Source organism: Pongo abelii, chromosome 1 (assembly GCF_028885655.2).
Source record: "Pongo abelii isolate AG06213 chromosome 1, NHGRI_mPonAbe1-v2.0_pri, whole genome shotgun sequence".
In the NCBI taxonomy this organism is placed as follows: Eukaryota; Metazoa; Chordata; class Mammalia; order Primates; family Hominidae; genus Pongo; species Pongo abelii.
Window position 1 is genome coordinate 48,142,521 of NC_071985.2, and position 14,113 is coordinate 48,156,633.

Sequence of the window (14,113 nt, forward strand, 5' to 3'; positions counted from 1 at the left end):
TTGGGGTATCTCTGTCTTGGTTAACTCTAATGACTGGTAAAAGTGGGAAGGTGGGGTTGGCATCTAAGGAGAGGGGAGAGCTTGTGTTAAGGCCTGGTGGGAGTCCAGGGGGTGTAGGGTACTTAGTGGCTGAACAAATTCCCAGGAGATGGAAACGTCAGGCGAAGATTCTGGATGTGGGTCTTCCTAGTGTCCAGGGAGTTGTTGTGCCAGTGTACCATGTCACTGGAAGGACTGGTATTGCAGCAGGGTTGGGTGTGACTCTGCATCCTTGCTGAGTACAAGCTCTTCCTCACCCATTCTGAGAGCTGGTCCAGTCCTGGGGGGACCATCCTATTCCATGCAGAGCTGATCCTGTGCAAAGCTATATTGGAAGGGTAAGGGATAGTCATTGGGTTATTCCGCCCTTGCCCAATGGCTGAACATTGAGTGAGGAGCAAAGAGATGTCCTTAAATCCCTCAGGTGTTAGAAAACCCTGACATTGGCCATTCTATACACTCTAGACTTACCAGGCTACTGAGATCACAGCCTATGTATAGTCCAAGGATGGGGATGGCAGGGATAGGGATGTAGGCCCAGGGATGGCAACAGTGAGAATTAGCAGTATTGATGGAGGGGACATTTGGTACAGAGATTCTCAGTAAGAATTGAACATGTTACTTTTCAACATTCATATGAATTTTTAAGTTTTGCTGAGGCTCATATTAAAGTGAGTCCTCACTGATGGTCAAACGAGGTGGCCATTGGCTCACCAACTGGTGGGGAAACAAGATCGCAGTCAAACATTTGCCATGTGTACATTACAGTGTGTAAACCATGCTAGTAATGCTTAGAGTCATAGGCTCTTTCTTTTGAAATTGCACTTATCTGAAATGTAACAAAAATCTTTAGGAGAGGAAAAGACAAACCAACCACTCTGAACAGTCAGAATAGAAGTTACACATTCCATTTGCTGAAACTCATCCATTGTCTCTCATGAGAACTTCCCACTCAAAGCCTAATCACTTCTGCTTTACACCCTGGAATAACATTTCAGAGCCATGCTCTCCCAGCTCGCAGCACATTAAGTCTAGGTAGGATGCTTCCTGCTGGCAATGAGAAGTGACCGCCTATGGCCCAGAAGATACGCTAGTGCTCAAAAGGCATCACGGTCTCATTAGTTGGGGGCCAAGCAGCCCTACTCACCTTTGCCAACCCTGAGGGACCACTGTCACAGGGCCAGGACTAGTAAGCAAGAACATGTTTAGGATTTTTGATAAGAAGATAAAACCGTGGTTTTATATCTTAGAAAGATTTGTATGGGTGGTGTTAACATTTTTAAAAGTATTGAGGTCTACATAGATACGTTTCATTTATTTGGGAAATTCACAGCTTATTTATGCAGCATGACAGATCATCAAGGTATTGCCCTATTACTACCTGGAGTGTGAAAACATACATAGCTTTTACGATTTTCAAAGGATTTGCACATCCATGATCTCATTTCATCTGCAATAACTCTGTGAACTAAGTAAGGAGGGGGTCCTAATATCCTTATTTACAGATGAGGAAGGAGGTGCCTGTAGAAGCCATGTGGCCCTCATAGTATCGTACAAGATTTCAGCAGCAGCAGAATCAGAGTGGGAAGTTAAGGCTTCAGCCCCTAGGTCAAGGTAGCTGACTGCAGCCTTCTCTGAACTGCAGAGGTTAAATCACAAAGATGAGCTTTTAAGGCACCATAGGGTGAGCAGAGGATTCTGGATAAAGATAGAGAATCCTGGCTGGCACTTGTCTTGTCCTAGACCAGAATTCCTGTTCTGCAGCCTCTGCCTCACCACCTGTCTCTCTCTCTTCTTGCCCACAGAGAAAACCCAAGATCACTGCCTCCCGCAAACTCTTGCTGAAGGTGAGGCTGGGGGCTGGCTGCAGGGGGATGCCCAGTGGGAGGCAGAGGGACAGCAGAGCAGACTCTGAAGAGATGTGGAGGGTTATGGAAAGGAGAAAGGAAAGAGGCCAGAGTGAGGATGATGAGGAGCAGAAAGAGTCCAGCATTGCTGCAGCCAGTGCCAGGCTCAGGTGGTCAGTAGGTGGGATCCTCGAGTATGGATTCTGGCACCCGCCTGTGGTCCCTAGAGTAGGTGGTGACCAGCTTCAGAGTGGGAAGCTACTCGTGCAGGCAGAGGAACTTCCTTTATTTTCATATGTGTTTCTCTCTTTGGAGCTTTGTGGGTCAAAACAGACAGTAAGTGGGTAAGAGGAAGACTGTCCAGGGAAAACAAGTTCCAGGGCTTGAGGAACATTGTGTGCAGCCACTTGGTGTACCCTCATGCATGGCCTGTCCATGGCTGCTGCATACACTTCTACACTGGACAGTGGTCTCAGAGTTGGCCCAGGCCTGTGGCTGCCCTCCTCTCATTCCCTGATGCCGGGTGGGAGATGTGAGGCCCCCCAGCTCAGCAGGTGTGTCCTGTCCAGAGCCTGATGCTGGCCAAGGCCAAGGAATGCTGGGAGCAGGAACATGAGGAGCGCGAGGCTGAGAAGGTGCGCTACCTGGCAGAGCGCATCCCCACGCTGCAGACCCGTGGCCTGTCCCTCAGCGCCCTGCAGGTGAGCCTGGCAGGCGGGGCGGGGCAGGGCGGGGCTGGAGGCGCTGTGTGGGTGGCTCCAAGGACCAGGCGGCAGGAGCCTGAACTAACACCAGCTCAAGGCTCCATAATTTACAGGGCACTCCTCTCTTACATGGTCTCATTTAATCTTCACAACCACCTGTGAGGTGGGAACATTAGATTCCATTTTACGGGCACTGAACTGAGCCTCAGAGGGGAGGCGTGACTTGCCTGGGCTGGGTGGCCCAGCTTCACAATCAGCCAGTGTGGTGACATGGAGTGGGGAAGCAGCCGGGGTTGGGAGAAGCCCCACTTCTCCAAGGACTTTATCCTTTTCTAGAGTTTGGTCTTTAATGTTTTCAGATCACTGGTGAATTGTTTAAATACCAGTGATTATAGAGAAAAGAGACTGGAAGGAAATATATCAAAATGTTACTAAGTATCCCTGGGTGGTGGCATTACTAGGTATTTTAATTTTTATTATTTTTGTTTAATACATAGTTTTCAAAATGTCTAAAATTAAAGCATTACTTTTATCATAAGAAAACTATTTTATTTTGCTGGGCACAGCGGCTCATGCCTGTAATCCCAGCATTTTGAGAGGCTGAGGCAGGAGCATCACTTGAACCCAGGAGTTTGAGACCAGCCTGGGCAACATAGTGTGAGACCTTGTCTCTATACAAAATTTAAAAATATGAGATGGGAGGGTCACTTGAGCCCAGGAGGTTGAGGCTGCAATGAGCCATGATGAAAGAATACTTTTTTTTTTTTGAGACAGAGTCTCACTCTGTTGCCCAGGCTGGAGTGCAGTGGCATGATCTTGGCTCACTGCAACCTCTGCGTCTTAGGTTCAAGTGATTCTCCTGTCTCAATCTCCTAAGTAGCTAGGACTATAGGTGCACACCACCATGCCTGGCTAATTTTTGTATTTTTAGTAGAGACAGGGTTTCACCATATTGGTCAGGCTGGTCTTGAACTCCTGACTTCAGGTAGTCCACCCACCTTGGCCTCCCAAAGTGTTGGGATTACAGGCATGAGCCACTGTGTCCAGCCAAGAATACTAGTTTTTTTCTTTTTTTCTTTTTGAGACGGAGTCTCGCTCTGTCACCAGGCTGGAGTGCAGTGGTGTGATCTCAGCTCACTGCAACCTCCACCTCCTGGGTTCAAGCGAAGGAATACTATTTTTTAAGAAACCATGACTTTCAGACAGGAGAACAGAGGGCATACCCTTTGAGCTATTGCCCGTCATGAGCCTCAGAGTGGAGGAGACTGTCAGCTCCTCTCTGGATCCCAGGTCTTGCAAAGGGGCTGGGGAGAGGGTCAAGGGTTGGAAACTGATGTCTCTTCCCCTCTTCTTCACACCTGCATGATCCATCTTCGGCCACCAGGACCTGTGCCGGGAGCTGCACGCCAAGGTGGAGGTGGTGGATGAGGAGCGATACGACATTGAGGCCAAATGCCTCCACAACACCAGGGAGGTGAGTCTAAGGAAGGGAAGGGGCATGGCCATAATGGGTTGGGCAGGGGCATGGGCACGGATGCAGCTGCCATGGGAGGTCCCCTCCTTCCACAGGGCCTGGGAAGGGGCCACTTAAGCAGGAAGCTTTGGTTTCTCCGCCCTAGCCCCATAGGGCTGGAGATGGGTAGAGTGGATAATCACACGTGAAAAGTACAAACTTCCTCCCTACCTGCCATGTGGGCTCATCAGCCTAACAGAAGCTGCTTTCTTTATCCACCCACACAAATAATCATATGCCTGTTAATAACATCTTACCTTTGTGAAGTGCTTTCATGTGCGTTATAGCCTTTGATCCTCCCTGTAGGCCTGTGGATGGAGTAGGGGCTATTATCTGCACCTTGCAGAGGAGAACACTCAGGATCAGAGAGGCCAAGGACTTGTCCTAGGTTGCACAGTGGTGGTCCTGGGACCAGTGCTGGTCTCTGGCTTCCACTCCAGTGCTCTGTGCTCCCTTAGCATGGGGTGTGGGAGGATTAGCTCCATCCAGACCCTGCTCCAGTGGGGAGGGGCAGAGCGGGGAAGGACAGGGCTCCTTTGGGGCATTTGTCCAAGCAGTGAGGAAGGGGCAGGGAGGGAATACAAGCACTTCCCTCCTTCCCACTTCTGCCCACCAGGAATGATATGCGGGGTCATCAAGCTCCTAAGAATTCCCCCTAGAGATCACACCCCGGGAATTCCTCCAGGGGTCTAGGACCTGTAAGTTTATCACTCTGCTGGATCAAGGCTGTGAGCTGCTTTGAAGGCTCACTGGGGAGGAATAAGTTAGAAGTAGAGATGAGGCTGCAGGAACAAGAGGAAGCAGCCCTGCACTCCAAATAGGGCTTCCAAACCAGACAAGTCTCAGTCTGGTGGAGCTGCCCCTTTTATTCAAGGCTACAGTGTTAGCAACGGCTAATAGGCTTTATCTGTCCACTTAACCATCCGTTTATCAGCAAATGTGCAGTGGTTATTTGCAAAGGGATGGGTGGGTCTGACTGTCCTAGAGCAGGGATCTCCAAGTCTTGGGCTGTGGACAAGTACCTGTCCGTGGCCTATTAGAAACTGGGCCACACAGTAGGAGGTAAGCAGTGGGCAGTGAGCATTCCCGCCTGAGCTCCGCCTCCTGTCAGATCAGCGGTGGCATTACATTCTCACAGGAGTATGAACCCTATTGTGAACTGTGCATGAGAGGGATCTAGGTTGCACGCTCCTTATGAGAATCAAACTCATGCCTGATGATCTGAGGTGGAACAGTTTCATCCTGAAACCAACCCCCCACCTCTCCGTGGAAAAAGTGTCTTCCACAAAACCAGTCCCTGGTGACAAAAAGGTTGGTGACTGCTGATAGGTCTGGCTTCAAGGGTGGACAATTTAAGGTGTATCTCTGGCTGGAACCCTAGCAGTCTGAGGTCCTCAGGAAGGGTGCCCTGTGGCTAGCTCCCTCTCCAGTGAGCCCCGGGCGCTTCTCACCTGCAGATTAAGGACCTGAAGCTGAAGGTGATGGACCTCCGTGGGAAGTTCAAGCGCCCGCCCCTGCGTCGGGTCCGTGTCTCGGCTGACGCCATGCTCCGGGCTCTGCTGGGCTCCAAGCACAAGGTGTCCATGGATCTGCGGGCCAACCTCAAGTCTGTGAAGAAGGAAGACACAGAGAAGGTGAGGTTCCTTTCCTCAGAACCTTCCACCCTCTGCCCTACCAGCTTTCCCCTTGTCAACCCCTCACATGGCCTCAGGCGGGCCCAGGAGCTCCTGTTGGAGACCAGTCAGCTTGACAGACAGAATGTTCTAGAATGCTTTGGGAGACCAGTGTGGGAAGAAAGAAAGAAGATTTGCTCCCTTCCTTCAGGCTGTTCCCAGTCTGACAAAGAAACTAGGACATAAAGAAAGGTAGACCCCAGACTGAGAAATGAAGTAAAAATCTTGTTCCCAGTGTGAAGATAATGTGGAGATTTAGGGTAATGGTGGAGATGACTGCCTGGTCACCACAGGGAAAGGAGACAGCAGCTCATCTTTGTTGTAGCCACACACGAGCACAGACATTAGAGAACTGAGTTCAACCACCAAGCAACAAATTATTCAAAGTTGGTTGAATTCACAGTATATGTGCCCCAAATTGATAGGCTCTATAAGGAACAGGGATGAAGGAACATAGTTTCTGGCCCAAGAAGCTTCAGAGGAGAAGAGATAAGCCAGACAGTATACTGAGGAAATGGAAAAGCAGCCGCATTCTCAGGGGAAGGCTTCTTGGAAGAGGTGGCCTTGAGCCTGCTGAGTGCCAGACCAGGAGGGTGGCATGGAGCCTTGGAGGAGGTTTTGCTGAGGTGCACTGAGGTGGGAACTAGCCCCATAGCTGCCACTCTCACCCAGTGCTCCCAAGCCACACAGCTTCCTTTTTCCTGTGGGGCCTCAGCTTGGCCCGTGGTCCACCTGCCTGGCTGAGTCCTAGGACCTTACCAGCTGGAGAGGGGCGTCAGGATTTCTTATCATCCGAGGAGACTGGTTTTCTATCACCCAGCTTCTCTTGAGCTGGGGGGCCGTCCAGCCTGGTAAGTCCCTGATGTGTGTGCCACTTGTCCACAGGAGCGGCCTGTGGAGGTGGGTGACTGGAGGAAGAACGTGGAGGCCATGTCTGGCATGGAAGGCCGGAAGAAGATGTTTGATGCCGCCAAGTCTCCGACCTCACAATAGAGGTACCTAGAGACCATCTCCCTTCTCTGGGGTCCATCAGAGTCTAGAGGATAATGAGGGAGTCCACAACGGGCAGGCGGGTTGTACTTAGTGTGGTGCAGGGACAAAGGCACCGATGAGACTGATTTGAGTCCGCTCTCCTGGGCTCAGTCCTGGCTCCAGCACCGTGATACTTGGGCATGTCATTTCTGTTTGGCGGCCCTTTTTGTTCCCATTATCTATGAAATTGGGGGCTCTATCAAATCAGTGGTTCTCCAAGTGTGGTCCTGGGACCAGCAGCATCTACATCACCTGAGATGCAAATGATCAGCCCCCACCCCAGATCCACTAAATTGGAAACTCTGGGGTGAGGCCAGACTTCTAGGTGATTCTGATGCACATGAGAGTTTGAGAACCACTAGGTTAGAGGGTTCCTGGGATCCCTTCATCTCTGACTTTCTGAGAATCTATGCACTTTTAAATACCTCCTGGCGATGTCCTTTATTTGTGCTCCCTGCGAAGTACCCAGCACTCACAGTACCTGTTCCCAAGGAACTACCACTCACAGAAGCTAAGACTTCCCACCAACTGAGGAAACAGCTGGAGAAACTGGGCAAAGCAAGGAAATCAGGCCATGTAAAACCCTCTACGGAAGTGCTGAGAGAATGCAATAGGGCAGGCATCCACCAGACAGCACTGGTCAGAGCAGGCTTTCTGGAGAGGAGGAGCTCTCTGAGGACGTGATGGGCGAGTGTTAGCTGATAAAGCGAAGGGCACGTTGAAGGGCTGATGGTGCAACAGAAGCATGGAGGTGGGAATTAACCAGCCACAGAGTAGCACGGCAAGGCTAGGTAAGAGCTGAGGGCTGCAGTGTGGAGGAGCAGTGTGAGGGGTCCCAAAAGGGGAGGAACTGTGCCCGAGGGCGGAGAAGCTGAGGTTTTATAGGAGCCCTTATGAATGAAGATCCAGTCAGGGGTGCGCTAGGGCTGAGAAGCCCTGGGGACTGCATGTGCTGTAGGTAAGTCAGGGGTTCATGTGCTGCACACAGGTCCCCGGGAACTGATGGCTTCACCTCTTTGTCCCTACAGGCCAGCTTGCTGTGCTGCGCTCTGAGCTCCTGCTTCGTGCTTCTTCTCCAACCCAGCTCACTCATCTCTCTGCCTGTGTCTGGAGCATCCCTTCCCCCCTTTCCCCCACTTCTTCCCTCCAGCCTGTATGCCCTTCTCTGGAACTGGGATTAAACAGATATCCAAGAGTCAGGAAAAATGCGTGTCTGAAGACCTCACCCTGGCAGGGTGGGCTTCCACCCACCCATGAGGCACCTGGGGCTTCTCAGCCACCCTGTGGTGTAACAAGTGGAGGAGGAGGAGGGAGTGAGAACACCTTTCCTCCAGCCCTGTGCCACACCCCTTCTATGTGTGTACAGTGTCCACAGGCATCACAGCTTCTTCATTAAAAACCCAGTTTCCTGGTCATTTCTGCAGCTCTGGCTGTGAGCACTGAGAAGAAAGGGAAGACTTGGGGCTTGTGAAGAGAGGGCTGTGCTGGGCTCCAGTCACCCTGTCTGCAGTCCGGAGCTCGGGATCTGAAGGGAGGGCTAAGGAATTGGTGGCTGCTTGCCAGGGTCCCCTGGGGCCCCTTCTGCCCAGTCCCTGTGACGTCACACAGCACACACTCACCACCCAGGATGCTCAGCTCACCAGAGCCCTGACCTCTGAGAAATGACCCCGTCCTGCCCCTGACTCTGGCCATCAGAAAAGGCCTGTCCATTAAGAGCCGCTTCTCCTGCCGGGTTTCATACTCTCCTTCCTCTGCAAACCTGGATTAACTCTCCCTGATGTCTGCTGGGTTGAGAGGTCAGGGCACTTTCAATCCCTCACCTAGTCCTGCTGCACAGGGCAGGAGGCCTCACAGAAGAGATACTTGCAGTTCCAGGCCTGGCCACCAGGTGACTCCTTCCTTCTCTCCTGGGCTCTCCTGTCCCTCCGGCCTCTGCTCTCCCCACCTTCACCCACCCTCCTCCCAATTGTTTCCCCTTCACACTCCTGCACTGGTCCTATCCCCCAGGACTGATTCTTCCCCGGAGATGGGGTGGCCACTTATCTGTCCTCTGGATCAGGTCCTTTCTCTATCCCACTAACTTCTGGGTCCAAAGCCTGGTGAGAGCATAGGGCCTTCTGGGGTGGAATGGGCGTCTGGGGCAGCTCCTCTTCCCCCAGCTTACTCATGAGAGTGGCTCCTGTGAAGCAGAGACCAAAGTTCTGACTTTTCTTTTTTCCTTTCTTTTTTTTTTTTTTTTTGAGATGGAGTCTCGCTGTGTCACCCAGGGTGGAGTGCAGTGACGCGATCTCGACTCACTGCAACCTCTGCCTCCCAGGTTCAAGCGATGCTCCTGCCTCAACCTCCTGAGTAGCTGGGATTATAGGTGTGCGCCACCACACCCCGCTAATTTTTGTATTTTTAGTAAAGACAGGGTTTCACCATGTTGGTCAGGCTGGTCTCGAACTCCTGACCTCATAATCCACCCACCTCGGCCTCCCAAAGTGCTGGGATTACAGACGTGAGCAACTTCATCCGGTCAAGTTCTGACTTTTCAGGGCAGTGGGATGGTGACTTCTGAGCTAAGCCTGCAAGGGAAGTGGCTGGTCCCAGACCTGGGGTCCCTTGGCTTTTCATCCACCCTAGCACTGGCCCTAGGAAGGGCTGAGTTATCAGAGCAGCAACCCTTTTACCCACCCTACTGAGTCCCCATTCTGCCCCCGAATCCCATGTACTATCTGCCATAAATGCCAGAAATTGGTATAAAGTGCAGTGCCAGCTACTCCCCAGGGCATGGTCTGGTTCTCTGGGCTGCTGGCCTGCCAGCCCCTTTCAGAAAGCATGGCACTGGGAACCAGCAACTTGGGCTACCTTAGGGGAAGCAGCACTCTGCCCAGGGTTCTTGCTATAAATAGGTCAGTGGGCAGAGAGGCAGACATGTGCAAAAAGCACAACCCCAATCACACACAGAAACCCGTAGGCACGGACACACCCAGCCTCAATGCACGAAGTTGGAGAACCTGACAGGGCTGGTCCAGGCCACAGAGGATGGGGTTAGGCTTCATGCCTTCATGCCCAGGCAGCCACAGAAACCCACTCTTCCCCGCCTCACAGGGCTCCTCCGGTTGGCCTGGGTCCAAAGCGGTCTCCTTGTTTCACCTCTTTCCAGCCCTTCCCTAGAGCCTGGCCCCAAGTTCCAGAGTCAAATCACAGTTTTGCAGTCAACTATTAACCTGGGGCCCTGGCAGATTGGGGTATCCACTCAGTCACGTAAAGGCAGGAGACCTGCTCTGGGCCTGACTCAAAGCAAACACGTGGGTGCAGAAGACCCATGGGAGGAGGAGGTGGGGCCCACTCAACACACCTAAGCCTGTGGCCCTCTAGGAGGGGCAGAAGAACCAACCGGAGGGTTCCTGGAGGTCATCGGGTTCCTCCTTCTGCTTCCAGGCAGCAACAGACCTAATCATCTCCTGTGAGGATGGAGCAAGGGCAAATATAGGCATAGACACATCTGGAGTGCAAGGATTGAGAGGCCCTGTGGACAAGGGGAAGGAGAGCTTGGGGGTGGGAGAGGGATCTATGGAAGGGGCTGTTGTAGCCAAGAATGGGGCCTGGGGGTGAGAGGCCTGGCCTCTGGAGAGCCCTGATTCTACTCCAGTCTTCTCTTACCATGGAGGGTCGACACCACCCAGCCTGGACACAACGCCACTAGAGCTGGGAGCTGGGGCCTGCCATGAGTAACAGCTCACACATGTAGCACACTTATGTGTCAGGCACCAGTGTGTGCACCTTAATTCATTTAACCTTCACAACAACCCTAGGAGAAAGGTGCGGCTACTATTCTCATGGTACAGTGGGGAAAACTGAGGCACAGAGAGGTTAGGGACTTTTCATGATCACACAGCTAATAAGAGGTGGGCCCAGGATTCAACCCAAGAAGTCTGTTAGAATCCATACTCTTATCGACTATTTTAATAACAGCATTTCAATAATAGTAATATGTGATGTGAAATGCTTTATCTGAGTTATATCATTGCATTCTCACAAAAATGGTACATTTGTTAGCTCAAATTTACAGACGAGGAAATGGAGGCCTGGAGAGTTCAAGTAGCTCACTCTAAGTTACAGGGTTTGCTAGCTGCAGACTGGAGACTGGATCCTAGGTCACTCTGCCTTGGGGTTGCCCTTTTCTGAGATCAGACTGGCCTTAACAGAGCCCAACCAGCCACTTTCTTGAAGGACACAGCTGGGGGTCGAGGGTCCTGCATATGCACCCGGGGAGTCCCCACATCCCCACCGAAGGGGAAACATTAAAAGGAGATGCAAGTGACATACAGATGGGCTAAGGTGAGGCCTTCCTCCAACATGGGGCCCTGGCTGAGGGTAGAGAGATGGGGTGCTACTTGGGGGATATCTACTACTAATCAGCACACAATGGCTGGGTGGGCACCCCCTCTCTCTGCAGCTGGTGGAGATGGGTCTGGTGCTCCTCTCTGCTTGGTAGGAATGACCAGGGCAGGATGCCACCTGCTACACCCTTGCCTGTCCCAGAGCCCTTGGGAGACCAGCTGTTGCCCCCACCTTTCCCCACGAGGTGCCCGGTCCCCACGGGGCAAGGAAGCCAAGCTCAGCTGTGTGTCTGAGCCCACTCAGCAGCAGGCATGATCAGGGCGGGGCCCAGCACTAAGGGCTGCTGGGGCTAAAGTGCCTTGCTGAAGGAGAGGCAGAGTTAAACATTAGCCACAATGGCCCCCCATGAAGTGAGTCATGCTCCCCACAAGGCTCTGGGCTGGGCAGCCGGGGGCGGGGGGGTAGCTTCGTTCCAGGTGGGTGACCAAGCTGCGGAAGCCCAGGACAGTTCGCTGGGACCAGTGCTAATGGCAGTTTCTTCTCCTGACCGCCATCAGGTCTCTTCCCTCAGACATCCCCAAAGCTTGTCTGCCTGCGGGTCCTTCATCAAAGGTGAGGGGCAAGGGCTTTCTCTTCCTTCCAAGACACACTTCTAGGCTGGCTTGTGGGTCCCCTGAGACCAAGGCTGAGCAGGGTGAGCCTCGAAAACCCCATAGCACTGGCCCAGAGCACTGTGGTCCAATGTCTGAAGGACCAGAGAGGGAGGGTGACTTGCTCAAGGTCACAAACCTAACTGGAGCTAGGAAGTAGGTCCCCAGACTTCCAGTCTGAGAAAATTGGATGTGGACAGGGCTTTGGTCTCCTGGCCAGAGGCAAAGGCCCAGGGATCTGAACAGGCTGCCCATCTCTGGCCTCAACTCAGCACCCCAACTGGCTCCAGTGCCAACCATTGGCCTCTCTCACTGGTTGATGCAGGCTGGGTGAGCCTGGCCCTTTGCCCTGGGTTCAGGAGAGAGGTATGGCTTTGCCTGGCAGTCAGGGGAGGCGTTACAACCTGGGAGCCCCTGGGGGAGGAGTGTGTGTGTGAAAGCTTGTGCCTGTTCATCAGAAGGGGTGAGCGTGGTGTGTGTGCGTGGGCATGCAGAATGCAGGGTGATGACCTGTCTGCCGCCCTGAGTGTCACAGACACCTGTCTGTCTCCTGTACTAGTGCCTCCCAGATGCTCTTCTCCTGACTGGCTCTTTGTGACCCAAATTTCAACTGCTCCACCCCATAAGGAGGAAACCAAGGCCACAAATGTAGTGAGATTTTCATAAAGCTAAATGTATTCAGTGGAAACGACCCTCCTCTGATCTGAAAGCGTGCATGCCTTTGTTTTATTACTGGAGTATTAAATTAGCCCTTACTTATGGAATAGGAGGACAGTAGGTGGCAATTGTTTTCTAATGCTCTTACTTCACAAAATAAAATGGTGGCAGCACAATGTCAGTATTTATATTAAACAATATTATTAGTTTGTAAAAACCGAAAGCCAGGGAGCTTACTGCCCTGGATTCTTTAGGGCGTGGGTCTTATCACTTAATTCATTTCTTCCCTTCCCCTAAGAGTGCCACAAGCATGGCAGTTGCTCAGCTGAGACACGTGAATGGGAACAGAACTGAAATATCAGGATGTGACCTCGAGCCAGCTGGTTGGGGCTGGGGATCCCCCTGGATCTCCACTCTGTCCTGTCCGAGAAAGGGGAAGCTGCCCTATGAGTCTTTTTTCTGGGGGATTCTAGAGATTGAACGTCTGTTCTGAGGCTCCTCAGAACCTCGAGGGAGGGGACGAGAGAGATGACCCCTTGCCCAACCACTGGCTGAAAAATCTTGAAATTCCCTGACTTTGACCAGGGAATTCCCAGTTGTGCTAAGCCCTGCCTGGTGGAATGTCCCTGGAGGAAGTAACCAGCACACGCATACGTTTTTAATGTACGTATAAAGAATCGTAAAGTGAACACCCATCTGCCAACCACTCATTTTAAGAACTAGATTATCGCAGATACTTTTGAAGCCCTTATGCGTCCCTCCCCAATCACAACCCCTTCCTCTCCACAAAGGTAAATACAATCCTCAATTTGTGTTTGTTATTCTCTTGGTTCTCTTCATAATGTTACTACATATTTATGAATTCCTAATACATCATTGAGTTTTGGATCTTTTTGTAAACCTTACTTAAGTGCATGCATTTTGCTTTTTCCCCTTCAATGTTAAGGTTGTAAATTCATCCCTATTGATAATTGTAGTTCATTCATTTTCACCGCCATGACATGATGAAATGATGAAAACACCATTCATTCCCTTTCCTGCTATAGACATTTAGATTTCTGCCACTACCAATTGTGCTGATTTGAATATTCATGAGTCTCACTTCTGACGCTCATGTTCAAGAGCTTCTCTACCCAAGAGTGCAACTGTTGGGTCAACAAGAATGACATCCCCACCTTTGCTAGTTGTACCACTTACACTCCCATCAACAACTACGACAGTTGCTGATGCTCCACATCCTGGTTTCGGCAGATCCTGGAGACCAGAGATCCTGGATACTTAACCTCACCTGATATCAGCTTCTTCCTGACCCAGCCTCCTAATGTTACCCTTGGCAGAGGCTCTCAGGCTATTTGGGTTTTCCTGTTCTTTCCAAATCAAGTTAGTGCAATTCTCTAAACCTTTATTAAGCACCAACTCTGCCAGGCATAGTGTTGAGGGGATACTGAGGCAAATAAGACATTCTTTTTCTTCTCAAGGCACCCACAAGATGCTTGGGGAGCCAGGGCATGGGCACAGATAACTTGAACTCCAACCTCTCCACTCACAAGGAGTCATTCCCTCCTTCCTACTCAGCAAGGGCCCTTGCGTGCTACGGAAAACACAATGTGAAGCTGTCTCCTGAGCTTCCCCGCTCCAACACCCAACCATCTATTGGGCAGCTCCATCC

At 51.6% G+C, this 14,113-nt stretch overlaps 1 protein-coding gene across 1 annotated transcript; it reads left to right on the forward strand.

The window, feature by feature from the left end:
* The first annotated feature begins 582 nt into the window (after positions 1-582).
* TNNI1 (troponin I1, slow skeletal type) lies at positions 583-8,224 on the forward strand. Its single transcript, XM_063723731.1, has 7 exons — positions 583-591; positions 1,752-1,886; positions 2,456-2,587; positions 3,975-4,064; positions 5,561-5,737; positions 6,662-6,771; positions 7,837-8,224. The coding sequence occupies exons 1-6, from the start codon at positions 583-585 to the stop codon at positions 6,767-6,769; spliced, it is 651 nt and encodes a 216-aa protein (XP_063579801.1). The 3' UTR covers positions 6,770-6,771; positions 7,837-8,224.
* The last annotated feature ends 5,889 nt before the right edge of the window (positions 8,225-14,113 follow it).